A 27,504-nucleotide genomic window follows, 5' to 3' on the forward strand; every position below is an offset into this window, starting at 1 on the left:
TTCCTCAATGAGACTTCATAAGGGGCCATCCATTAATTACGTAAGGCAATTTTTCCGTTTTTAGGCCCCTCCCCGCCCCCCCCCGCCCCAGCCCCCCTCGTAAGGCACCCTAAGGCATCCCTTGCCCCCTCTCCCCCTCTAAAAATTACGTAAGGCTCGACTGACCCCCCCTTCAATCATCGCAAATCTGACCATTACGTTTTCTTTTAAAAAACAATGAAACTTTTAAGCCAAAATTTTTATGAGTGAAAATAAATGTTTTTACTAAGTTCATAGGAAATATTAATGATACAATCATGAATGAACATTCGAAGGTTGCCAAAGTTCCTTCGATAATATTTTTATTTTTGAGGGAAATTATGCATATTTTTCATTGAAATTTTCAAAAATTTTACATCAAATAACAAACAAAATTATCTGAGAAATTGCTCGATAATATTCAACCATTTTCCTAAAATTTGTGATTTGCAGGGGGAATTTGGCAACGTTTGACGGCTCATACGGAGTTCTTCCTTGGCACGGCAGTATAATATCTCTCAAAATAGATGGATGTGAGGTACAGCAAAATCGTATGCGTAAGTAGGTAGTCTTGTGAATTTTGTCCAGAGTATATTTCAAGACAATTTTCAACTTAACTAGAACCCTATTTGCGTCAAAAATGGTTACATTTTGCAGAAATTTGTAGGGAAGTGACCGACTGAGTCTTTTTTATAAGACGACTCTTGGACGTTCCCGTCTTGCACCCTGCGAGACAACCGCCAGCCCTTCCTCCCGAAGGGATAGGGGGGGGGAGGAGGCTCGTTCTTCCTGCAGGGATTATTCTCGAACTATTTCCGATGCGTGAATCGCAGTGGCGTGGCGTGAATGATCGATTATCGATATTTTCCCCATTTGAATCCGTGGTAAAGAATCGATTATTAAGGTGTTCGCTGCGAACACCCTGTTAATCGATCCTACTCCATCATAGGTTTAAATGACAGATCAATCGATATATCGCAAAGCACGCCACGCCACTGGTGAATCGCTTCCTGCGTAAAATTACGAAGAGGAAACGTATCGACGGAGAAGCTACCAGACCACGTATCTCGCATGCGGTGTTTAAAAATCTCCACTCCCATTACATTTTTTTAAAGGAGCACAAATCAATATCAGTTCTTGAAATTTGTACCGAGTTTTCTTCGCATAAAGAGAAGAAAACAAGGAAGTTTTCAAGTAGTATTGACGTTGAGTCCCTTTAAGCCATCGATTATCCCGCAACAAAATGGAATTTTCATTTTTTTCCGAGTCGCGCAATTTTCAAAGGTAGACATTTCCGTAAAAAAAGAGCAATTAACAACATAGGTAAACAAGCTAAACAACATTAAAACACTAATAGCAGGACGTTTCAGCTGTACCAGCTCATTTCAGCTGCAAAAACACATAAAACAAGTAAAATATTTAGGGGTCAGGTCGCACTCAATTTTTTACTTTTTTTATGTTTTTTACAGCTGAAGATGAGCTGATATCAGCTCGAAACGTCTTGCTTTTGTGTATTTGAATCATTTTTAGCCTTGTTTCCCGATTTTAATTAAATCTCTTTTTCGTTATTCGGCTATGTTTTTGTGCTTTATCATTTCCGTAAACCTGGCAACTTGGAATTCGTCGTGGGCAGGTAGATAGGTTTCGAATTATCGGTGACCACAACAAATACGTCCGTTGGCGCTCTGTTATTCGACGGATTTCCGCGAGGAACTACAGTGTGACTCGATACCCGATTGCCGCGGAGTGCACGGCCAAGCGGTAGCCACGAAAGCGCATCTCTGCACCAGGTGAGAACCACCCGCCCGTAAAGTTTTTTTTTACAAGTCCATCTAGGTCAAGAGGCTCGTTTCGGCCGCGAAAAATGAGGTTCGCTCGTAACTCAGAGAAAGCCGAAAGTTCTCTCGAGGCTAAGCTAATGAAAGTATGAATGTAGTTGAATCTTAATTATCCAGGGTCCTGTTATCCGCGATCGTGGAGTATCCGCGGATTGACCGAATAAGTTTTCCTGACGTATTTTGAGGGGTGAAAAACTTCACGGTCCTGTTATCCGCGATCTGGAGTATCCGCGGATTGACCGAATAAGTTTATTCCTGGCGTATTTTGATGGGTGAAAAACTCCACGGTCCTGTTATCCGCGATCTGGAGTATCCATGGATGGACTGAGTACGTTTTCCTGACGTATTTTGAGGGGTAAAAATCTCCACGGTCCTGTTATCTGCGATCTGGAGTATCCGCGGATTGACCGAATAAGTTTTCGTGACGTATTTTGAGGGGTGAAAAACTCCACGGTCCTGTTATCCGCGATCTGGAGTATCCGAAGATTGACCGAATAAGTTTTCGTGACGTATTTTGAGGGGTGAAAAACTCCACGGTCCTGTTATCCGCGATCTGGAGTATCCGCGGATTGACCGAATAAGTTTTCCTGACGTATTTTGAGGGGTGAAAAACTCCACGGTCCTGTTATCCGCGATCTGGAGTATCCGCGGATTGACCGAATAAGTTTATGCCTGGCGTATTTTGAGGGGTGAAAAACTCCACGGTCCTGTTATCCGCGATCTGGAGTATCCGAAGATTGACCGAATATGTTTTCCTGACGTATTTTGAGGGGTGGAAAACTCCACGGTCCTGTTATCCGCGATCTGGAGTATCCACGGATTGGCCGAATAAGTTTATTCCTGGCGCATTTTGAGGGGTGAAGAACTCCACGGTCCTGTTATCCGCGATCTATAGTATCCGCGGATTGACCGAATAAGTTGATTCCTGGCGTATTTTGAGGGTTGGAAAACTCCACTGTCCTGTTATCCGCGATCTGGAGTATCCACGGATTGACCGAATAAGTTTTCGTGACTTATTTTGAGGGGTGAAAAACTCCACGGTCCTGTTATCCGCGATCTGGAGTATCCGAAGATTGACCGAATAAGTTTATTCCTGGCGTATTTTGATGGGTGAAAAACTCCACGGTCCTGTTATCCACGATCGGAGTATCCGCGGATTGACCGAATAATATGGCCCAAAATAATTTTGAACACGGAATTTTTAACTATATAGGGAACAGAGCTACCCGCACCACGTCTATTCTGAGTGTGTTCCAACTATATAGTCGTTATACCGTGAGGTGCGACCTGAGTCTATGGGAAAAGAAAAACTGAAAGAAAAAAGAAGTTTTCAATGGTTGGAAAATATGTTAAGTACACGTTGTTGAACTATCATGAAGAGGGTCCGAGATAAGCAGCTTTTTTTGTCTCCGAAATTGCGGTGCAAACTTTCAGAGGCAGATCGCTTCCAAACCATAGCCAGGATCAAGAACCAGAATCAATTTTATTGTTTAAATTTTTGTTCCTCTTGTTCTATTTTTACTGCTTGCTAAATAACCATCTACCATAAAAAGTTCACAAAAATCGGGAAACCAAATAAAGCGAGCCATGATTTGTTTTCCACAAAAATTGAAATGGACAACCTTAACTGATTTCATAGAAACATATTATTTAGTCACCATCCACCGCGCCTGTTTCCTGTTTCACGCATGGAGTACGCTTCCACATACCTGAATCCCAATGTGTAACAACGGATGTATATGATGTTGCATCGATCACAAATGAAGGGGCTCTAAAGACGTGATAAAATAGTCACCCAATTTTGAGCCCGAGATCCCGTGGCACTATGGCAAGATTCCGTCATTTCGGTGCTGACTTAAGAAACAAATATGCATTGCAGATTTGCGATGGTGCAGTAATTTCTCACATTTCAATTTTGTGAAGAAAATCGACCATATCTGATTGCCGACTTACACCTTCGATATTTCTTTTCTTCTTAAAAAAATTCCAGGAAATTTATTGTTAACATGTACTCCTACCAGATGAAAATTCTATAGTTAGGTTTCTGACTTAGTGCAATTATCATATGACATGGTCTAATCTTGACAGGATGGAAAAAAATGATTTTCTATTATCATTCTTGGCAAGTTATAATTATTTAGAATTTTGGGTGATTTTATGGCTAAATTATTCTCATTTTTAGGTAAATTCAATCGAATTGAATAATTTGTAAGTGCATACGTTAAGTCAGTGCATATGAGTTTGGCTGCTTGTTTGCCTACACTTGTTTTCACACTTGCCACTTACCCGCCCTGGTAAAAATTGGCAGTAGAATCTGTGTTCCAAAATACCATAGACCTACGGCCGGCTGTAAGATTTCCAATAGCTTCTATATCCGGCTACACAATTTCTCATAGCCTTTTATAGTCAATGGCGATTAAGCAACTCACAGCCAGGCGATAAAGTGTATGCTAAACGTCACTAATTACGTATCCTAGGACTTCGTGAGTTTTTGGACCACTGCTCTCTTTTTGGGCCGTAGTGGCGTAGTATCTTGATTTATTTTGCGAGGAAAGCTCCGTACTTTTGATAGATGCCTGCCATTCCTAATATATTAGAACGCCTTCAGCTTCGTATGATACTGTGCAATACCTCTGGTGTGAAATAGTTGCTTCAAGCGCCGTGGCACGCTGCGGTGCGGCAGGCGGGCAGCCAGCGCGAAACGCGCATTGGCGCCTACAAACCTAACAGGGATACTTCACGCGTTGCGCAATGCGTGAAGTATCCCTGTTAGGTTTGTAGGCGCCAGTGCGTCGCCGCTCCGCTTTGTGTTGGGCTCTAATATTTAATCTGGCGGAGTCAGCGTTATTCAACTCATGATTTTGAAATGTTTGCACATCCTGTATGGATTATTCTCGTTTTAATTGATGAAAAAAATATGTATTAAAGGAAAATATAACGTGTGTTTTGTAAATATTAAGGTGGTTCCGTATCAATCTTAATGATTTCCAAAGCACACGAACTTCTACACATTTCTTATAGCCTTTTATAATCGATGGCGAAAAAGCAACAGCCAGGCGATAAAGTGTAAAGCCCGGCTATAGGAACTATAGCCCGGCTGCATAATTTTTTATCGCTTCGTATAGCCCGGCCGTCTGATTTTCTCCGCATTCTACAGCCAGCTATATGATTTTCTGTAGCCTTCTTCAGCCGGCTATAAGAATTCCTATGGTATTTTGAAACGCAGCTCTTATCTCCAATTTTTACCAGGGTTGTTTGCATGCAGACATTCTAATTGAAAATTTTTTTTCAGCCGATGATGTCACGGTTCTTTTTTCCCGATGATATTATTTTATTTGTCATCAACATACATACATGTAAATTCCTGAAGCAAGAATTTTTAAGGTGACCTAATAGAGAATTTCTTATCTCCAAACGCCCAATGCGAGAATAGCATTAAGTAAATTAGTTCACGCCAATATACCTAACGTCACATCGCCAGAAACAGTGGCGGATATCGTGGGTTAAGAACACCATGCTACCGCAGGCGTTGCCAAATTTCCTTGGATAAGATACAAATTTAAAAGGGTATTTTTGAAGATTCTTCTTCGAATTTTTCAGAGAATCTCATTCGTAACTAGATCTAAAGTATCGGAAAATCTCAAGAGAAAATATTCCCAACTCTCCTTAAGAATGGACATTTTATCGGAGGAAATTTGGCAACTCTCGAATGCACGGCAGCATGGGTTTCGTCATTTAAATACTAGTAAAACTATCGATATGCATCGAAGCAGGCTCCTTAGCCTTATTTAGGACAGATATTGGAGAAATCAGTGTTGCCAGAGGTAAAATAATACTTCTTATACTCTTAATATTTGACGTGAGCAAGAGTGGAGGTTCCAGAAAAGAACTAATTTAAACTTAAAAATTCTTTTTTTAATTGTAAAATTCACTTATATAGCAGGCAGTCAGAAATCGCTGACATAATTTGCGAGCGGCATATGCGTTAACTGGTCCAATTGCAATAATCTGAATCGATAGGTACAGTGAAGCATTCATTGATGAAGAAAAAATCTCGGCTTGGAGTGCCTACAAATCACGACGATACTTTCCGCTTTGCATGGCAGTTAGTTTAGTTGCGTGACCAAACCAAACCCAACCATGCTGCCATGCACTCAAGATGTAAGAAACGTCTGTTTGAATTCGAAGCATAAGAATCAGTACTTTCTATTCTTGTTTGTTTATATGTGAGGTTTCACATTTTTTTATTCAACACGAATACATATTGACGGTGCAAGTACGCAACCACCTATCTCGTTTGGGTGTTTAAAAATCTCCGCTCCTAATTTATTTTTTTAAAGGAGAAAACATCGAGATCATTCCTTGAAGTTTTCGCAGAATTTTCTTGGCACTAAGAAGAAAAATCACGGTGGTTTTCAAGAATTGCCGTTGAGTGGTTTTTCATTTAAAAAATAAATATGATAGGAAGTTTACGACGTCGCAAACCGAGATACGTGGTTGTGGACTTACACCGTCGCACAGTGGATCGAGTCAATTAGAGAGGTCGGACATCAAATTTTTGACTGGAACTGCAAATTTTGACATTTATCGCGTCGCAATTTAAATTTCAAGAGGTGATTCTAAAAGAAAATTTCACGAGAAAACCAACGGAGTCACTTTCAGAACCTCAAAGTTTTGTATAAACGGAGTTATAAGGGTTTAAAGTTTCAACATTGTGTCCGACCTCTCCTATGGACTCGATCCACTGTGCGTGCGTCGATAATGCGATTTGCCAGCGACTGCTAAGTGCATGTGACAATTATATTATATTCAACTTCAAAGTTATACATCTTAGTTTAAAACAATTTTCTCTCTTTTTCAAAAACAAAAAGAGCGATTAAAAAATATGTGTAAAAATAATTAGGAACGAGAATGAAATGATGTGGACATGAGAGAGGCGAAAGACGATTGGAGACAATGTCTGCCATAACGTAACTATGTGCATTAACCCTCTATGGTATGGATTCATTTTGAATCTTAGATTCTAGGGGACACTTCTATTTTGTAGCTTGCATAAAAAGCTTAGAGTACCAATTTTTGTTTAAACATTTTAAATTTTAGGGAATCAGTTTTTCAAAAAAGAAAAAAGAAATGAAAATTTGCAAAATCAAGCCTCAGAGGAAATGAGATTCAATTTTTAAAAACCCCAAAAATACGTTGTTACGAATTCGTGACTCTGTGCCATACAGAATTATGACATGAGCCCTGAGACCTATACGAATACATGCATAACAGGGCTCACGTCGTAATGCACATAGTTCCGTTTGGCAGAATTACGGAGGAGGTCAGGTTTCAAGCGGCGATTTCAGTCAATCTCTAGTTTCTTAAATGACTCCTTCAGCTCCTTCTTGCTTCTCTTTGCCAAATTTTCGCAGATCCGGTCCTGCTCCAGAAACCAATCGCGATACTTTTCTAATAACTGCTGTGTCTTCTCTGGAACATGAAAGCATTAAAGATACCGGTATAATAAAACTAAAATAGAGGGGATTGAAATAAATTGAAATGATAGGTATTAATATGATATTGTGACCAAGTTGCAAGAATTAAACTCGACGTAGTATATGCAAATACAGTGGTTTTTCATAAAACTTGGAACATATTATTTTAGTCTTCAATTAGCGTGTTTAGTTTTTATTTTTATTTTTTTTTTTTTTTTTTTTTTTTTAATTTTACCGCATAGCAAGAAACAAACCATCATGGCTTCTGTTTTTTTTTTTTTTTTTTTTTTTTTTTTTTTTTTTGGAAAGCAGTCATGCAATAAGTGCAAATCAAAGCGTTGCATGTTTTACATTTTTATCGGGCCTCCAGGAGATGGAGACAAATAAAAACAAAAAATAAATACCTAGACCACGAGAATGAACTAGGAAACCAATATAATCGCGAATAGCCTCCTGAAATTAATAAAGTGTGGCAACACTGCAACTTAATGTCGTAAAATGAACGCCCTTGAACCATATTTTACAGGGAAATCCAATTCAAAATTACGCTACCGTTAGGTTATCGTTCAGATTTTACGCGAATATGGAGCACAATTAATGTAAAAGAAAGTTGAGGCAAATTTTCATGAATGAAATCAATCTATTCTGAACGTGATATAGAAACATATTGTAGGGCATTTTGTAACGTTGCGTTATGGTGCCGACACGTGTTTTGTTTTCGTTTAATTTTAGCTACCGATAGGCAGGCGTTTTGCATCTGCACTATCATTATTACTATAAATGACAAAGTGGAGCTTTTATCAGTCGCTTCGAACATACCGTAATGTTGTTGGACTCGGGGCGCCGCATGTGCTTCCCGACCTAGATACCTCAAAAATTAGTCTTGCCGACTGCATGTATTTGTTCACTAACAACGAGTCATAAGAGTGCGTAATTGTCAAATGCAGGGCAACCGAAAAATGTTACAAATGAAGGACCCCGTTGATATTTCAACGGTGAAACCACAAAAACGGGTACCTCGTTTCCGGTATTTTAAAATCTACGCTCAAACTTTTTTTTTTTTTTTTAGAACAAACTAACATCATGGCTTGGAGAGTTGACCGAATATTTTTCACGGATCGGGAAAAAATTACGGAAGGTTTCAAGCTATCACGCTCAGCTGTTTTCCATTGAAAAATTAAGGCATGACAAGAAGTCTGGAAAAAAAAAAAAAAAACAAAAAAAAAAAAACAGTATATGTCGTCAAGCATAGGTCAAATATTGATAGATTGCTAGAGTCGAAGAATGCGTGAGTGTGCACATTACTAATGGTTCAGAATCTCTGATTATTTTTATTTATTTTTTTTTTAAATGAACGCAAATCAAACATTTCTTCAACATTTTCTTCAAAAATTGAGAAATTGCACCGCCTAGTGACGTCAACTGGTGGCATTTCCCATTTAAACACATGCGTTTTAGCAGATTAGATCATTTTGTCATATCTTCTCCAATAATTGTTAAATTCATAACCAAGGGTGTCCTCGTGCTCACTCCACTCAGTAGTTTCCACTTGAACACGAAATTCATCAAATTTCAGACACCTGCAAATTCTCTATTCGTGAAAATGTAATCTCATTCCCGTTTGTGACACTATAGGTCTAAAATACGGAAACTAATCAGAAATGTCGTCGCATTGTCTTTACTCTGAGTTTAAAGAGACTCTAGGTGTAAACATTGATATACTTTACCTTCTAAAGTGGGCCAATGAAGGCCCTTTTCCACCAAGGTCATTGCTCAAGACCTCCTCGTCGACCTCACGTGGCATTTTACTCATCGAAGTCCCATGTAATTTAACTCTTTCGCGCATCTTCTGTGGTGACAGCTTAGTTATCAACTTGATCATTTGCACAACCAGCTCAGATTCGGTGATCAAGTACGCTGCTTTTATCTTCTCGGCGTAGCAGCTCACCAAAATCTCCACGAGCGCTCTTACATGCATCATTATCTTTAGGAAATGTTGATACCTGAAAATCGCAATGTTCGCACATAATGTTCACAGGATTCTTATAAAGTGTGAACATTTTCAGGCTATAATTTTTGTGTCGTCGGAAAACTCGAAATTGAAAGGTTAAGTATCCCTGGTAAAAATTGGCGATAGGAGCTGCATTTCAGAATATCATAGGAGTTCTTATAGCCGACTGAAGAGGGCGATAGAAAATCATATGGCTGGCTGTAGAAAGTGGAAAAAATCATACGGCCGGGCTTCACGAAGCGATAAAAAATTATACAGCCGGGCCATAGTTCCTATCGCCGGGCTTTACACTTTATCGTCTGGCTGTTGCTTTTTCGCCATCGGCTATAAAAGGCTATAAGAAATTGTGTAGAAATTCTTGTGCTTTGTAAATCCTTAAGTTTGTACGGAATCACCTTAATATTTACAAAACGCACATTATATTTTCCTTTACTACTACATATTTTTTTTCATCAATTAAAATGAGAATAATCCATACAGATGTGTGCAAACATTTCAAAGTCATGAGTTGAAAAACGCTGACTCCGCGAGATTAAATATTAGAGCCTAACACAAAGCGGAGCGGCGGCGCACTGGCGCCTACAAACCTAACAGGGATACTTCACGCATTGCGCAACGCGTGAAGTATCCCTGTTAGGTTTGTAGGCGCCAGTGCGCGTTCAGCGCTCGCTACCCGCCCGCCGCGCCGCAGCGTACCGCGGCGCTTGAAGCAACTATTTCACACCAGAGGTATTGCACAGTATCATACGAAACTGAAGGCGCTCCAACATATTAGGAATGGCAGGCATCCTTCAAAAGTACGGAGCTTTCCTCGCAAATTAAATCAAGATACTGCGGCCCAAAAAGAGAGCGGGATGTCCAAAAACTCACTAAGTCCTAGCATCCGTAATTAGTAACGTTTAGCATACACTTTATCGCCAGGCTGTTGCTTAATCGCCATCGGCTATAAAAGGCTATGAGAAATTGTGTTGCCGGCTATAGAAGCTATTGGAAATCTTACAGCCGGCTGTAGGTCTATGGTATTTTGGAACACAGATTCTACTGCCAATTTTTACCAGGGTATATACTAGGGTCAAAATATTGACTAACAAAGCCATGAATTTAGGTACAGTTTTGTCTTCTGTCTTTAGAGAAAGGAAAATTCGCACTCATGTTGTAACTTTGAAAAATCTGTGATCATATTTTATTTTTTTACAAATAGATCCGACCAAGACATCTTGATTTTTTCTTTGAATGTTTTTGAATGAATACTGAGAATTCAAGGACAATTTCCAAATAGACTGTTCGTTAGATTGCTTTTATGAAAAAAGTAAATGTGAACCAATGAATTTTTGTCATTTATCTGGGTCTTCAGCAGTGGCGTGGCGTGCTTCGATTTATCGATCATATATCGATTGATCTGCCATTTAATCCTCCTCCCCCTTCGCACGCTCATGCAGGGCGTACTCCTTGTGCGCGTAAGAGGTTTGTCCTCTGAGAAGGCACCAGTGGCATGGCGTGAATTGCGATAGATCGATTGTTATGCCATTTAAACCTGTGGTGAAGAATCGATATTAAGGTGTTCGCTGCAAACACCCTGTCTATCGATCCTTTTCCATAGGTTTCAATGGCATAACTATCGATATATCGCAAAGCACGCCACGCCACTGGAAGGCACTTCGGGCGAAACGGCACAGTAAAAAGGAGGTAAGGGTTAAGACCTCACTTAGGGGCATTTCTAATTATCGTGGTAAGTGCCCCAATTAATTGCGATAGTACCCCAATACATTAGGTTACTAACCCACATGTTGCGGTACCACCCGAACTTGCGTTGCGGTGCTACAACGATTGATTGAATTTGCCCATAGCATCCATCAAATTGGGCTGGTATGGAATAACAACTAACAATTTTTTCCCGTGGGTATTTTGGGTGTTTAAATATCCTCTTCAGGGCCGGATTTACCTACTTGCCGCCCATGGACCGCCTGTACTTTGCCGCCCCCTCTCATTCGTTTTAAAACATCAATAAAAACCATCAAGTGAACGTGCCGGAGGGAAAGGAGTGCATGAGACACGTTTACTACTCGTGTTCGACACATTTTTTGCGAAAGCCCTGTCAACACTACTAGCTAAAGTTCACGATATTTTGCGCGAAAGTAAAGTTCCGTAAACCTATCTCCGTGACAAGGCCTTCCATTCATAAGAAATGAACGAAAAAATTATGAACGAACAAACATAAATGTGGATTTAATAATTATTAAACTTTCCGATCCGCCGCGCTCTCGCGCTGACTGCACTGTATTTGATGCAATGCGTGCAGTATTCATGCAGTCTTGTAGGCGCCATGCGTTTCACGCCGACCGCTGCTGACCGCACAGTGTTTGACGCATTGCGTGAAGTATTCATGCAGTCTTGTAGGCGCTAATATGTGTTACATGCCGACTGCCGCGCCGAGGGCTTCTCCTATTCATCTCAAGTCCTCGTCATAATTGCTCTCTGTGCCGCGCCGCTCCAGGCCAAATTGCGTGTTTGGATTTCTCTCTTAACTCGACTTATTGAAGGTGCTGTCTCTTGTATCACCGAAAGACGACAAAATTATAAATTACTATACTCTCAGGAAATGAGAGATTTGGTCGCCTTTTCTCGTTTGTAATTTCTTTTCCGCATCCGATTTTTGTATCTACCTACACTTAAAAAGAAAAAATTGCAAAGTTTGCCGCCCACTTTTGCCACCATGGGCCGCGGCGCATGTGGCCATCCCCTAAATCCGGCCCTGTCCACCTTCACTTACCGGAAATGAGTAAAATCGACAATAAACAGGACGCCGTTAGGCGCAAGCCGTTCCAGCAGGATGACGTCATGGAGCATTACGATCCTCTTATAGTAGTCGGCGGCATTGAGGATGCTGTGGTCCGGCTGGTGGATATGGTAAACGAGGAGCGATCCATCATTGGTCACCTGTTCGGCGACGGCTAGAGTCACTGCTGAGCGGGCTGTCACCAGGGCCGGCGCCAAGGGGTCTCTGTCGCGCAGGATGGCCGGGTGCTTACCCTGAAAGAAGAAGAACCAGTGAGAACGACAGTGGTCAATCAGAAAGGTCGGACATGAAATTTTTGACTAAAACTGCAAATGTTGATGTTTATTTCGTCACATTTTAAATCTTAAGGAGTGCCGCTAGAGGAAAACTTCACGAGGAAACCAATTGAACCACTTTTAAAACCTCAACATTTGTATAAACGGAGTTATAAGCGTTTAAAGTTTCCAAATTTGACTCGATCCACTGTGCGTCACAACTGAGATCCGGATTTTTGCAATTAAACTGACGAAAAACGTCCAAAGGGTGGTCCATAAATTACGTAACGCACTTTTTCGGCATTTTTGACCCCCCCCCCCCTTCCTCATCCCTCGAAACGCTTTTGTAACGTAGGTCCCTTAAATGGACCAAAAATTGCACAGGGAAAGATGTGGGACTAAAATTTCACCTTAAGCGAGAAGTAGGCGTCCAGCTTGGACTTGGTCTTCTCAAGCCGGAACTTGCAGTTGCGGTGGATTGTCTCTAGCCAGTCCTCATCCTCCACGCTTGGAAGGTGCGGGGTCGCCGTGAGCCACTCTTTGATCTGTGCGATGTCCTTTTTGATCTGCTCTGCCGGTGGGGGCTCTATCGTGGTCATGGTTATTCGGCCTAGGAGCTACTCGGTGAGATTGTCTTTTGGATGCATACAATCTTAGATTCTTAAAAAAAAAGAGGAAAATGGTGGAAAAAGTGTCTCAAAGATGCATAAACAAATGACTCGGAATTTATGGATTCAACATGGTCAATTGGACGTATTTCTGTCAAACGGAACTAAGCGCCAATTCAAGTTCTTTTTGAGGAAATTATGAGAATGCCGGATAGCGCGTTCTGTCAAACGGAACTAAGCGCCATGGAAAAGCATTGCGAGTACAGGACGGAATGAGTCCGACGCCCGATTCCGCCGCCAATCCAAGCCCCCCTCTCCATTCCTCCCCCGATGGCGCTTAGTTCCGTTTGACAGAAATGCGTCCAATTTACGGAAGAAAGAAAGGAGTAAGAAACTGTAAAACCGAAAAAATTCATAATAGTTTAAAAATAAATTAAAAATTGGTCAAAATTTTCTTATTTCTTATAAAAATTACCAACAAAAATTAGGGCTCCATCCGGCAGAGGGGGGTTTATTTTTTATGTATGTCCAAGGACTAAAGCTATTTTTTGTCTGTACCTGCGTCACAGGATGCGGTGTCACATATGTATTATAGAAAGTGCAATTTTTATTTTACTTTATCATCGTCTGAAACGTTCAACCTTGAAATTTAACTCTTGTGTGTGAATACACTGTTGTTAATATGAGCTGAGCTGCAAGTTATCTGATGACCTTGTCATTTTACGGCCAATTGAAAAAATAGACGTGCAGCAATGATTATATACTAATCAAACTGACCGAATAAACTTAGCAACCTCAGTAAATTTTCCGAGATATCCTATAAATCCATGAAGTGCAAATCATGCGCTGTTTTTGTCTTCTCCTTCCACAAGTTTTCTCCATTTAACTACGTGTCGCAAAACCATCAATCAATTAAGCTCTTGCATGCCGCAAGGATTCGCGTTTGAAATACTCTGTAAAATTTCGCGAGAAACATTGGTTTGGTCCATGCACGGAATCAAAGATGGACTACATTTTGCAATTAGGAACCACAATTTCCAGTTCAGTTTTGAAGCAACGTACATACCATTATTTTCCCCGCGCACATAAGGGCTCTTGCAAATGAACCAGAAATTGTAGTTCCTATAATTGCAAAATGTTGTCCAGATACAGAGAGAATTCACTAGCGGGGTTGTCGTTGCTGCAAGCTAGTAGTGTCGATTTTGCAAGTTGGCAACACTGTTGCTCCTACATTTAAATCCGTTAAAGTATCGATTTTAGGTGAGGCAAGTTGTCTCACTAAGAATCGATTACTTACATACGTTCAAATGGAAAAATGTTGTCAACTTTCAAGAATCGCCCAATACCTAAACGCCGCAAACCTTTTTTATATACCTTTGGAGTCCCAGCACAAAAAGGCTCCTCTACCGCTCCCCGTCCACTACCGTGCTATAAGGATAAACGCCTTACGAACGTTCAAGGGTTGCCGAATTTTCTCGGATAAAATATGTATTCTTGAGGAAAAGCATGCGTATTTATATTTGAAATTTTCAGATATTTTAGATTAAATTGCCTATGAAATTCCCTGAAAAATCCGGAGAAAAATATTCAAAATTTCTCCAGTATTTTCGTTTCTCATTGAGGCAAATTTGGCAACGTCAAAAGGCTTATATGGCGTTCCTCCTTAGCATAGCAGTGTGTATAAGGACGGAAAGTTTGACTAATACAGAGGTGGAGTCTCTCATGACACCAGGAGTCCCCTTCATTATGGTCGCATACTAGAGAGCTATTTTGAGTTTAGGAATTTGTTTTAGAGACTACCAATAGCGCCCTCTCATTGTGTATCAGGTGAAATTTTTCATATGGACAAGAACGAAATTTGCAAATCCTCGGGGTACGCATGAACTCTATATTGTAGAATTTATCTTCCTCTTTTGTTTCTTTCTCATGAAAAACGTGAAAAAGTTGATATTCAACTAGACAAGGTCAGTATAGACAGTCTCAAGCCTGAGCGAGAAAATCACAAGCAAGGTAACATGCATTAAGACCATTCGCCCATGGTTCATGCAAATATACCAAAACTAGCCGTGGGTAAAAACGCTCGATAGATTTTTCATGTTTGTCCCCTTAGCTTCGAGTGAGGTAAATTCCTGTCAAAATGATGCTCGAATCCAGTGTTTCGTCTGACGATTAATGAATTGAATTTTGTGATTTCATTTGAATGTGCGATGTTTGTGATATTCTGATCTGGTAAGTGTTCATAGGGCGATGATGAAACCAAATGAATGCGCTGCTTGGTTTGTCACGCTACAAAATTTCTGTCACCTTTTACTTTTCTGGGGACTTTCCGATCATCTTCATTGCAAGAAATTTTTGTGGTTTTTTTTTTTCGCCATTGAAAGAGATATTGCCTTTAGACTCGTAAGTTCCGAGTTAAATGGACCAAGTTCAGAAGAAGAAAAAAGCCGGCTGAAGTTGGAATGGAGGAGAGGAAGATCGAGGTTTAATTTTCCCATAAAAACAATTCTCAAAAATGAAGTTTGATCCCTACTTTCACAAAAAATATCTTTTTTCTTAACTTAGAATTTTTAAAGTTGACGGAGAGGTTGACGTACATTCAGTTAAAGCTGTACTCATAACTCATTCACCAATTGGTTCGGTTTATTTCATGGATCATCGATACACAGTGCCGGGTTTAGGGTTATGGGCGAACTTATGGCTGCTGCTGCTGGGGGGGGGGGGGGGGAGGGAAAATATCACTATTTTAATATCTCACAGAGTACGCTATAAACTTTGAATTAAAAGACTGACCAAGTTAATGCACACCTTCAAGTTGGTTGTTCCGCACACATCCCTGATGAAACCTATGTAGAGGGTCGAATTATGGCTTACACTACTATTCTCAATTTCGTCATCCTCTTCGGTTTTCAAAGGACAATATCTCCGTCAATATTCGACAATGTTCAAACTTACATATCATAATATTTTTGCACCGATCTAAAGGACTTGATCATTATAGAATATTATTTTTTCACAATTAGCGAAACTGATTCATTTTTTATTGTCATACGTCAGCTAAAGAAAAGAAAAGAAAAAAATAGTGTATTTTCTTAAATAAACTAAAATAATTTTTTTAAAGGTGTGTTTAGCAAACAGATGATTTTTTCAATTCTTCGACCATAAAATGCATCAAAATAAAGAGTACAAATATCCCAGTCGTTGAACCATCTTGTCAGGTCAATACACGGCGTGGTTAAGGACCGTAATCTAAAAGCACAACACTTGAACCTCACTGCGAGGACAGAGCTATACGGTCAGGTGCTCACAGATATGAAAAAAGAAAGACAAAAGAAAAAAAAAAAACAATTAAAGACTCACAATTTAAGCTCGTTTCCCTCCCCGGAACCGCAATACGCAGGTGTCTTGCCTATGGATAACCAGTCCACAAAACGAGGGTGGTTGCAATCAGAATAGGTCATAGATAAACAGCAGACTCAGAATCAGTTCGGATTCGCCTTTGAAGGGAGGGGGAACATTAAAAAAATAAAAAACGTCTTTAAAGAACGGGCGCCACATCACGAGATTTCAACAATGATCGCCACGAGAGAGATGCTCGTCAAACTCTGATATCTCCTGCAGATTAGAGCTCGATTCTTTATTTTCTTTACCTCAGAGTGGGGGAAGGGGGTTTCGAAGCCACTACTCAAGTGTATAAAACAGAGAAATAATAATGAGGTCTGGCAATCATTGGCATATTATTCTCCCACCCTGCAAAATGCGATAAAAATCCACCTAGTGTTGTTTGTATACTATGACGTAGTAGTTACTGATTTTCGCTCAGTCCGAGTGCAACACCGAAATTGATTGTGGTGGATAGCAGTGGCGTAGCGTGCTTTGCGATATATCGATTGATCTGTCATTTGAACCTATGGAAAAGGATCGATTAACAGGGTGTTCGCAGCGAACACCTTAATAATAGATCCTTTACCATAATTTTAAATGGCATAACAATCGATACATCGCAATTCACGCCACGCCACTGGTGGATAGGGAGTGAGTTCGGACGCAGCAGTTGCCGCAGATCCAAGAACTACCGTGCTAAAGCAAAACGCCGTATGAACCTTCAGGCGTTTCCAAATTTCCTCTCAGAAAATATACATTTTTGAAGAAACTAATGAATATTTTTTCTTGAAATTTTCAGACTCTTCAGATCAAATTTCGAACAAAATCCTCCGAAAAATTGGAGGAGAAATATGCACAAAGTTTCCTGAAAATTTGTTGTTTTTCGAGGGAATTTGGCAACGCCTGAAGGCTCATACGGCGTTTTTCCGTAGCACGGCAGAATTCACGTGTGAGCTACTCGCACGATATGTAATGTATTTTGCGAGTGACATAATCGCTGAATTTATGGATAGACCCAGACTGATAGGTCAGAAATAAAATAAAAAATGAAAGTAGTTCGCACGCAGGAGGTGTAAAGTTCACCACTTTCCTGTGGGAATTCTAAGAAAAATCGATTAAAATCCATGAGCAAGATAACAGCAGTGATAAAGGTCTTTCGTTCGTTTTCCACCGAAAACTCTTCAAGTTTCGAGTGCTTTCATTTACGGCTGAATGCATATCGACGGTGATGCTACCAGCCCACATATCTCGTTTGTAATGTTTAAAAATCTCCACTCCCATTTTATTTTTCCGAAGGAGAACAAATCAATATCATTTCTTGACATTTTCACAGAGTTTTCTTCGCGCAGAGGAGAAAAAACACGGAAGTTTTCAAGAATTGACGTTGAGTAGTTTACCCTTTGAAAAATGAAGTATGACAGGAAGTCTGCAACGTCGTAAACCGATATACGCGGTCTGGTAATTTCACCGTCGTTATTCAGCTTGAAGTCTCAACACTGGCTCATTGCACGCCATGACACTTTTAAATACCTGTAATTTCTTCCTGTTGTGAAGAAACATAAGGCTTGAATAAAGAGCACATGTAAAGAATGATAATAATTTAACGAATAAATGACAAAAAGAAGAAGAAAGAAAGAAATAAGTAATAAGGAAGTGAGACAAAATTGAGATCTTATTCGTGGGAGGAACCGGAGACATATTGCGTCATTCCTGAATGGTGGGGTATTCAAATTCAATTAGCGCAATTGATTATAATTATACATGTACCTATCCTCGCACTTACAATGTAATCACATGGTTAGCGCATGTTGCCAAGTTTTGGTCTGGTGATGGTCTCGAGCCCAAGCTGCGCCGTTGGTTGGATTTTTAATGCGCCAAGCTGAATATTTCTGAGGTTAAGAGAAGCTACATATAACGTTTCAATATCGTCCAGACTAGCGGAAAGTCCGAGTCTCACTGCTTTGCAAGAAAGTTCAATTTTAATAATTGCTCATTTCATTTATTGAGTAAATAATTTGAGCACAACTGAGGGGCTCTGAGGTCAAGGCGCATAAGCGCAGTCTTTGAAAAAATTGAAATATTAATGATTTCATGTAAAACAAGTCTTGATGCATATTCTGTGAAAAAATCGCTCCCAAATTCCAATTTTTAAACATCAAAAAGCAGCTTGAACTTTCTTTTCACCATAAAGATCCATGTGATTTCGAACCTTCAGACGCGTATTTCTCAAAATAGCAGAAACTGCACTTATGCGCCTTGTCCTCCAAGCCCCTCATTTGAGGTTGCACTCAGGCCAGGAAATGAATATCGATGGCTAAAGACATTGATTACCTTTTCATAAGAAAAAATGAAAATCATCAGGCAGGAACTCTGCAATGTCATACACGGAGATCCGTGGCTTCGAACTTTGGCCATCGATATGAAAATAAAGAGAAAACAATCGTTTGATTTTTTGTAGTGTTTTAATTTTTTATCAGAGTAAATTACAAGTGGTCCTTACAGAGTGTACGTGTGCAAAAAACTTCAAAATCACAAGTTGAAAAACGCTGCGCGAGTTTGAATGATCATGCTAAACACTGCATTCGGCGCGGAACGCATGTAAGCGCCTGCAAGACTGCATGAATACTTCACGCATTGCGAGTACTCCACCGCGCGCTCTGTCAGTGCCTGCAACACTAAGTGGATACTTCACGCATTGCGCGTAGTGTGCCCGCCTCAATAGTCGCGTCCTGGTGTAGTTCACCGTGTAAACAACGTGCAACAGCAGAACTGTTTGATTAGCTGAACTGGTTGCTCAGTATGCGTTTGACTTAAGTTTTTTCTTATGAGCATGAATTACTCTCAGCACATACATCAGGCATACTTATGTCAGCTTGACGGAGGGAGAGAACCCTGTGCAAATATTCTATAGTATTACATATTATAATTCGTTACAATCGGTAAACAATGAGATCTGTGCATGTGGTATCGATCCTTTTCCATGGGTTTAAATTGGCAGATCAATCGATATATTGCAAAGCACGCCACGCCATAGTATGTTTTTAGTGGTTTGTCCTCAGAGAGTGGAAACATGAACTCACTTATAAATTCACGGATGAACATAATCTTCTTCTGTGCAGGTCGATGCAGACTGCTCGGAACACAACACCAAAATACACGACTTGAAAGTAATCGATTTAAGATGCCATCAGGGATAAATATTTTTGTCTATTTGGAACTGGCTCTGTTTATTGCTCAAGTGATTGCTGAATCGGGGAGGAAGCGACATTTCTACGATGTAATATATCCAGGTATTTTCAGATTTGATGATGGATTTTTCTCAAATTCCCAGAGACTCTTAATCAAAGCGAAATTGATTTTAAGTGTCTTCAGTAATTAAGTACATTTTCTTGCGTAAAATTTCGCGAGAGACACGATGGTGCGACTGGTTTTCTCTGAAACGAACTCCAAAACTCCAAAAAAGATCTCAAAGTTAAGGCCGTTATGGAGAAGGTATTCCACGCTATCGTGAGAATCCATCTCTATTGCTAGTTAAACTCTCCATGCAAAGATAGGGAGCCAGTACATTAGCAGAGTTGCCGTGTTTTCAGTTTTAGAGTCTTCAAACAAAGTGGGAACCAAGTTGAGAGAGCTTCCAAATTCAACAGTGGGAACCAAGTTTGCATCTTTGTATGGGGGCGTTTGCCTAGGTAAAGAGATGGACTCTCAGGATAGCGTAGGATACCCTCCCGATTACGGCCTCAACTTTGCGAGCTTTCTTTGAGTTTTCGGAGTTCGTTTCAGAAAAAAAAGGTGGCACCATCGTGGTTCTCGCGAAATTTTACGCAAGGAACGCACTTCAATCGGGATTCCTCCACACATGCAAGAGCTTTGATAATGCAATTAATCTTAAAACTGATAGAAATACTTCTCCTCCCCAAGTAGCAGTGATCGCGATAAATTGCGATTTTATCGGTCGGCTATCGCGATTATATCGGTATCAATTTATCGCAATATTTGCGGAGTAAAAATTGCGATTTATGGCGATTATATTGCTATTCATTGCAATTTTTGGTTCGATAAAATCGCGATCAATTTTCTACGACAAAATCGAAATCAAATCGCCATATATTGCGACTTTGTCTCGATGATATCACGATAAATTGCCGGGCGATAAAATTGCAATTTGATTGCGATAAGATCGAGGATAATCGCTCAGATGTTGATGTTCTAGCGATTTCATCGCCGATAAATCGCTATATATTGCGATTTTATCGCCGATAAAATCGCCAGGATCATCAACATTTGAGCGATTATCTTCGATCTTATCGCGGTAAAATCGCGCTTTTATCGCCTGACAATTGATCGCGATATTTTCGAAATAAAAATCGCGATAAATGGCGATTTAATCTCGATCTTATCGACAAAAATTGATCACGATTTAATCGAACCAAAAATTGCGATTTGTAGCGATTTAATCGCCATCAATCGCGATTTTTAATGCGATAATATTTCGATATATTGCCACCGATATAATCGCGATAACCAATCGATAAAATCGCTATTTATTGCGATCACTGCCACTCGGGAGAGACGTTCTGACGGTGCGAACGATTTTTCAGGTACGAAATGGTGCGGTCCAGGGGCGGTGGCGGATCACTACGAAGACCTCGGCCCAGAGGTGCAGACAGATGCTTGCTGTCGTGACCACGATCACTGTCCTGACATCATTGAGTCTGGCCAATCCAAGCACAATCTCACCAATTATTCATTCTACACGAAGTAAGCGTGGCTCCAAAAAAATATCACGCACTTTTGACCGTTTCGATACCACGCACACTTATATTTTGTGAAACCAAAAAAAAAAAAAAAAAATTTGACCCGACTGGGGCACCTACTTAAGGATCGAGGTAAAAGTTGTTCAATGAGTGACTTTGAATTTTGCCTATAAGCCCGCAATAACTTGAATGAGTGAATGAATTTATTCTCGTTTTAGTGTACGATAGGTAACAACAGAAAAATAGGTAATGAACAAAAAAAAAAAAAAAAAAAAAAAAAATAAAAACGAAAATAAAACACCCACTAATGGCACTGAAAAATAAAGCTGAAAACAAGGTTTCGAGGAAATCTCAAGTGAACATTTTTGATTATTAGACACGAAAACTGCCGAGTAATTTTATTTATTGCACTGGAAAAAAAACACATTGGATCTAGAGTCCAGATTCTTAAAAACATCGACAAGAAAAATTACTCTTGATTCAATCAGAATCTAGCTTAAATCAAGAACCAAGCCTCTTAATTTAGGCGGATTTCGTTTTGATTCAGGCAAAAATCCGATTGAATGAAGAGTATTTTTTCTTGTCAATGTTTTCAAGAGTCTAGACTCTAGATCCAAAGTGTTTTTTTTCCAGTGTAGGTTTTTTTTTCTTCGAACGACCCACGGTGCACCGTGGGTTCATGAAAGAGTTTCAGTTTTCACTCAAAAACAGATGATTCGATTGAAAAATGGTGTCATAAGTGGTTATTCCATCTTACACCGCACTTTTCAATCAAAATCACCGATTTTTTTATTAAAAACACAATACGTGTTTTGTAACTGTCATCTAATTTAACGGTAACCTTATCAATCTTTATCTAATTTAATTTTTTAGATAAGGTTAGGATTATGTAGCATTAAAGAGAAGTCAATAAAGTGCGTAACCGTTCTCTGCCGTGCTAAGGAAAAACGCCGTATGAACATTCGAGAGTTGCCAAATTTCCTTCAGATATGTATTTATTTTTGAGGAAAGTCATGAGTATTTTTCCTCGAAATTTTCTAGAACTGTAGATAAAATTGGGAACAAAATTATCTGAAAAAAGGGAAGAAAAATCTTCATAGGTTTACTAGGAAATTATTGTTTTATCAGAGGAAATTTGACAACGCCTGACGGTTGATACGGCGTTTCTCCTTAGCTCGGCAGTACTGATGAGAGGAGGAATACCAATACGTGCATATGTGGTTATTCTATCCACAAGTCCGACCCCACTGCACATAAATTGGATTTTTAATACATGGTACTAAGGGATCGAATTTTTATCGCCATCAGCGGGATGGCGTCCCAAGGGTGCAATAATTGTGATGGATGGGCGTGCGGAATGGACACCTATCCGCCGATTAGCGGTTATTCCAGCTTATTAAGCCTCAAATGTGATGGAACAACTGTTTGAATGGGTGAAAGTCAGGGGGGCTTAATCAAATTGCAACTTGTAAAGTTTCATTCGACAATTTCTTCACTAACTCTGGGGCTGTCGTTAAAGTTCTTTTACAATGTTGTATGAATTTGCTTTGTGATTTTACTGAAAGTTCCGATAAATTAGTATGTAAAATTACATACATATACCCGTCAACGAATGAAGAAATAAGTTGTCAGATGAAACTATGAAACTTCGCAATGCAATGCAATTGGACTCCATTATGTAATAATCAAGCACGAGTTGTGACTCATCCTTAAAAGCACCTATCTACATTGGGAAACCATTGGCACATACGTCGTTTCTCAAATGAGCCAGAAAAATTGGTTCCTTATTGCAAAATGAAGTCCAATTAAGCCCCCTTGCTTCTCAGACCTTCATTTGTCCTTCATTGCCATGCGAATTGCCTGCACCAAAATTTCCAGGCGTTTTGAAGAATGATGATTTTCCGTGGGTGTTCAGGTCCCAGAAACACTTCCCTTCGGAGAAACATCCTTGATAAATTTTTTTGGCAGTTGTGTTGCAACTTGTGCCTCGAGTCTTTGGATGTAACGGTAAATATTGTATTCATAGTCATTGTAGCGATTTAAAAGTTCTTTTGGACGATGCGTTACTTTTTGACCGATCTTATTGCTAGTATCAAACAGGATATAAGTTGACAAACTAACACGTAATTATTTACTCACTATTACTAACATGGTATTATTTTAGTACGACATTACATGTAATCATTTGGACCACATTCAGTAGAAAGAAACCAAAAAAAACCAACCAAAAATTAATTTCTTGGTTGTCTTTATTATAATTATTATTGTAACCTTGTAACCACTGTTGAAAATTTTATAATTTCAATACTGCCGATGATTTTACAAAATCATTTCCATGAGATCCTCTATTACTAATGATTACTATATATGTTATTCTATTTCTTCTTCTCTATTACTAATGATTGTTAAATATTTTCTTCACATTTACAAGGAACCAAGCCACATCAGTTATTGCCAAATTTAACTGGACAATTTAATTTTTTACAAGAGAACGTCTGTGCGGATTCTTGTGAAAATTTTAAGGAATTTGCTTCGTTCTATGCAGAAAATTCACTGAGATTTGCATAAAAATCCGCACGATCACTTTCATGTAAGAAATTAAACTGCCCAACTAAATTTGTCAACAGCAGATGTGGTTTGGTTCCTTTCTACTTAACGCGGTCCATTATTTTACACTTGAGGCAACTGAATTTTGTCCCACAGGCTTAACTGCCAGTGTGACGATGTTTTCTTGAAGTGCTTGAAATCGGTCGACGAAAAAGAGGAGAGGACAGCCAGAGGAGTTGGACACCTATACTTCGACATGCTCGATACGAAATGCTTCAAGGAAGAATACCCTGTTATTCGTTGTAAAAAGTACGATGTGTGAGTATGCGAAAGAGCTCATGTATTTAATGCTACATTTTCAACGGTAGAAAAAAAAATTATCGAACGGAATCGGCAGGCGAATAATGACGCCTGATAATTTACGTTTCTTTGAGTTCGAATGCCCACGATGTAATTTTAAGGTGCCTCCCCAAGTTGCACAGTGCAACGAAAATATTGGAATTAAATTGAAATTTCATGTCATTAATATTGCAATTTTTTTACCATTAATTTGCAATATTTTTACATCATTTAGTCGATTTATGCCGACTTTAAATAATCAACAAAATAAGCTCCATGTGTCAGATAGAGAGATAGGCAATATGCAATGCCAGTGGCGCAGCTAGAAATTTTTTAAGGGGGAGGGGGTCCATTCAAAAACGTGACGGTAAATTTACTTTATGTTGTGTACGTCCCTGATAATATTTTATTTCTTCCCTCCAAAAGTAAAAAAAAAGGTAGAATTAACGAGGCTAAGGGGGGGGGGGGCAGACCCCCTGGACCCCCTCCTGTCTACGTCACTGTACAATGCGATGAAAAATTGCAACTTATTTTAATTTTATTGCAATAAGTTTCAATAAATGGGACCCCTTCAAATAGGAGCTAGGCAACATACACAACACTCAGTGGAATTGCAATATTTTTACAATGTAATTGCTACTTATTGTAATCTGTGCTACTTGGGAATATGATATGAAAATAGGTAGATGCAATGCGGTTAATATAAGGATACCGCTGTCATGATATTTGCTTACATCGAGTATTGCAGGCGTTTATGGAGACGTTTTATTTAACCTCCTCTCTTTGAGGAATAGCTCAGAACACGCCTGTACATTGTCAATCGTCATTATTTTGCAGGGCACCGGGTACCCCCGGTTACTTGATTTGTTTCCCGCGATTAATTTTATTTCATTCCGATTCCCCCCTAAACGTTTTTAAAGGCCTCCGATACATATATCATCTGGGAATCAAATCCTGGATAATGACATGCAAACAAACATCTTCTTTGGCTCTCATTTTTTGTATTTCACTCACTTGCATTCAATTTGAGACAGTGGAGATACTTTGATGCCCTTTTTTAACTCGTATTCTTCTTCAACGAAGTTGTAGCAATCCAAGTAGCGATTATTTCTATCATTCAATCCATGATTACCGGAACGTCAAAAAATAGCGAAAAGAATAAGGAAATAGGCAAAACTATAGGGTAAAACACTGAGTGAAATATGGAACAAATAAATAAAATGATACTAAATACCTTAATTTAAAAAAATCTGTCTTGGCCTCTTTATCTGGTTCCTGTCGATTTTTTTGTCTGCGCGCGAGAGAAGCGTATCTACTTTGTAATTGAAATGCCGATGGGCATACGATGTGTTAATTGATTGACACTCCTCTTCTTTTTACACGTGGCCGGTCAATATAGATCATGTTTACGGGTGACCCATTTTGATTTGATAATGTTTGATGAAACTCGAAGACTTTAAACACTATTTACATTAAATTCTTACATTATGCGCGCACACATGATTAGCGTGTTCAATACTTTGTTAGCTGATTGCCTCGTTACAATCAGAATTCATTCCAAAAACTCCTTCATTTTCTACGCCTACAATTTTCTCTGCACTTGAGTTGACATCACGGCCAATAGAATCTTAAGTTGATCGGTTGCTCAGTGACGCAAATAGAGGAGAGAGTCTCACAGCCTTCAATTTCACGTGATACAATTTGTCTTGTTTTCGGGTTTCTTTTATTACCAGGCGCGTAGCCAGGATTTTGCTTCGAGGAAGGTAGTAGCGAGCAGTTTAAACAGCCTTCAATTTCACGTGATACAATTTGTCTTGTTCTCGGAGTTGTCTAATCGTAAGTAGGGAAAGTTCAAATCTGACCATTTGTGTATCTTTCCAGTCCCTAGGAGTCCGAGCAGAATCAGAAAAGACAAACGGTCATAAACGCACGAGAAATGAGCGAAATAATTCAAAACGCACTGAGGTAAATCCAATACAATTGAAAGGAGAGTCATGCCATTCCTTTGCTTCTCTTTGATTTTGTCTATCATTCTTATAATTTGATATATTTTAAATCTTCATTATCATTTCAACGTCTTGTCGGAGTCTGCATTTTTGTGAGGATTTGTTTGGTTTTTTGTTTGCTTTTGTTTTGTTTTTACTTTTTTTTGGAGCTTACAATAATCGAAGAGTAAAGTCCAAGAGAAATGCTTTTAACAGTTTTTAATTGAACCGATTATTTTCCAAATCACGTAAACGCCAAAATTGCGAATGCGAGAAAAACAAGAGACCCTGTTTTATTCGCTTTGATGACAATCTTGGAATTTCAAAAAATATATGCTCTTTTAGAAAGCTATTTTGAAATTAGACATGGCTGATTATATCAGAAAAAACGACCACTCTACCACCAAAATAGAGATAGGCGCTTATACGATTTGGAAAATAGTCCGTTCAATTACAGTTGATGTATTACTACCTTGGGTTGAGCCACTCTCTATACACCTTATTTTGACAAAAGTATTATCCTTGAAAAAAACAAATTTAAAATAAAAAATAACAGTTTATTCATTTTTTTAAAGCCATCACATCTCATTTAATATTTCGAACGTTACATTTTATGTTTTAGGGGCGGCTCGAAGCGATGTTCTGAGTACGAATACGACAGGACATCTCCAAAACGATACCAATGGTTTGACGTGCCCCGTTTATGAGTCGTACAAATAATTGTGACTAAAATAAGCAATGTCGAGATTTGGGAATGACCATCGTGAATGTAATAGAGGCGGAAGGGCCCTTTAAGTGGAAACTTAAACTGTTCAGATTAAGGAGAAGACTGAGCAGGGTGGAGAAATCAATTTTCAGATTGCGATGCTAAACATTTTCCCGTACTTTTGAGAGTTTGAGTTGAAAGTTCAACTCACAATGGACCACTAGAGAAAGTACAAAGTTAAGCATTCTGATACATGATTCTTAACAGAAATTTTACGTAGAACACAATTTGCGCAACGAAAATTACTGAAATCAACTTCTAACTAATATATTTAATGTTTCTTAAAGCGTGAATTCAAACCTCATGAAAACTCAATGGTCTACGTGAGTCAAATCGCACACTAAAAATTACCATGACTCTCTGCGATATGAAAATCTGGCAACCTCAAGCGTGACGCTTTGGCTCAGCTGTAGCAAGTTGTTTATAGTTTGAACAACACAGGGTGGGAAATGAACAGTGCTGGATTGAGAAGCCTCCGAAACCGTTGTAGTACGCGATTGGACTCACGTAGAGTATTGAATTTTGTGTGATCGGGCAATCCCGTAACCAATGTAAAATAAATTCAATAAATAAAATAAATGGCAATTCCTGCAAAAATTATCTTTTTTTCAGTGATAAACCCCCCCCCCCCCGCCACCCCGGATTTGTTGACTTGAATACTTCCTGCTTAATCAATAATAGTTTGGTAAAAACAACCAAAATTCTATTTGCCAAACAGAGACAGAA

General features: G+C 39.3%; 2 protein-coding genes across 3 annotated transcripts; one reads left to right on the forward strand and one right to left on the reverse strand.

The window, feature by feature from the left end:
- Positions 1 to 1,595: 1,595 nt before the first annotated feature.
- LOC109034711 (phospholipase A2) lies at positions 1,596 to 27,364 on the forward strand. 2 transcript variants are annotated; one of them, XM_019047994.2, is made up of 5 exons: positions 1,596 to 1,808; positions 19,504 to 19,674; positions 20,986 to 21,145; positions 23,845 to 24,006; positions 26,635 to 27,364. In XM_019047994.2, exons 2-5 carry the CDS (start codon positions 19,566 to 19,568, stop codon positions 26,717 to 26,719), a joined length of 516 nt encoding a protein of 171 aa, XP_018903539.2. In that variant the 5' UTR covers positions 1,596 to 1,808; positions 19,504 to 19,565; the 3' UTR covers positions 26,720 to 27,364. The 2 variants fall into 2 exon arrangements, with proteins under 2 accessions (XP_018903539.2, XP_018903540.2); XM_019047995.2 differs by having other exon boundaries at positions 23,845 to 23,997.
- On the reverse strand, positions 9,039 to 13,055 carry LOC109034710 (uncharacterized). Its single transcript, XM_072304537.1, has 3 exons — positions 12,806 to 13,055; positions 12,115 to 12,374; positions 9,039 to 9,336 (listed from the first exon to the last, which is right to left on the reverse strand). Exons 1-3 carry the CDS (start codon positions 12,992 to 12,994, stop codon positions 9,057 to 9,059), a joined length of 729 nt encoding a protein of 242 aa, XP_072160638.1. The 5' UTR covers positions 12,995 to 13,055; the 3' UTR covers positions 9,039 to 9,056.
- Positions 27,365 to 27,504: the final 140 nt, after the last annotated feature.

The sequence above is a fragment of the Bemisia tabaci genome, chromosome 9 (genome assembly GCF_918797505.1).
Source record: "Bemisia tabaci chromosome 9, PGI_BMITA_v3".
Taxonomy (NCBI): domain Eukaryota; kingdom Metazoa; phylum Arthropoda; class Insecta; order Hemiptera; family Aleyrodidae; genus Bemisia; species Bemisia tabaci.

Bases quoted from the DNA above. Each gene is read 5' to 3' on its own strand.
- LOC109034710 (XM_072304537.1), bottom strand. From the start codon at position 12,994: ATGACCACGATAGAGCCCCCACCGGCAGAGCAGATCAAAAAGGACATC. The intron at 12,375-12,805 runs GTGAAATTTTAG...TTCTTCTTTCAG, and splicing joins ACGCCTACTTCTCGCTTAAG to GGTAAGCACCCGGCCATCCT. The intron at 9,337-12,114 runs GTAAGTGAAGGT...TGCGATTTTCAG, and splicing joins GTCGATTTTACTCATTTCCG to GTATCAACATTTCCTAAAGA.
- LOC109034711 (XM_019047994.2), top strand. From the start codon at position 19,566: ATGCCATCAGGGATAAATATTTTTGTCTATTTGGAACTGGCTCTGTTT. The intron at 19,675-20,985 runs GTATTTTCAGAT...ACGATTTTTCAG, and splicing joins CTACGATGTAATATATCCAG to GTACGAAATGGTGCGGTCCA. The intron at 21,146-23,844 runs GTAAGCGTGGCT...TTTGTCCCACAG, and splicing joins AATTATTCATTCTACACGAA to GCTTAACTGCCAGTGTGACG.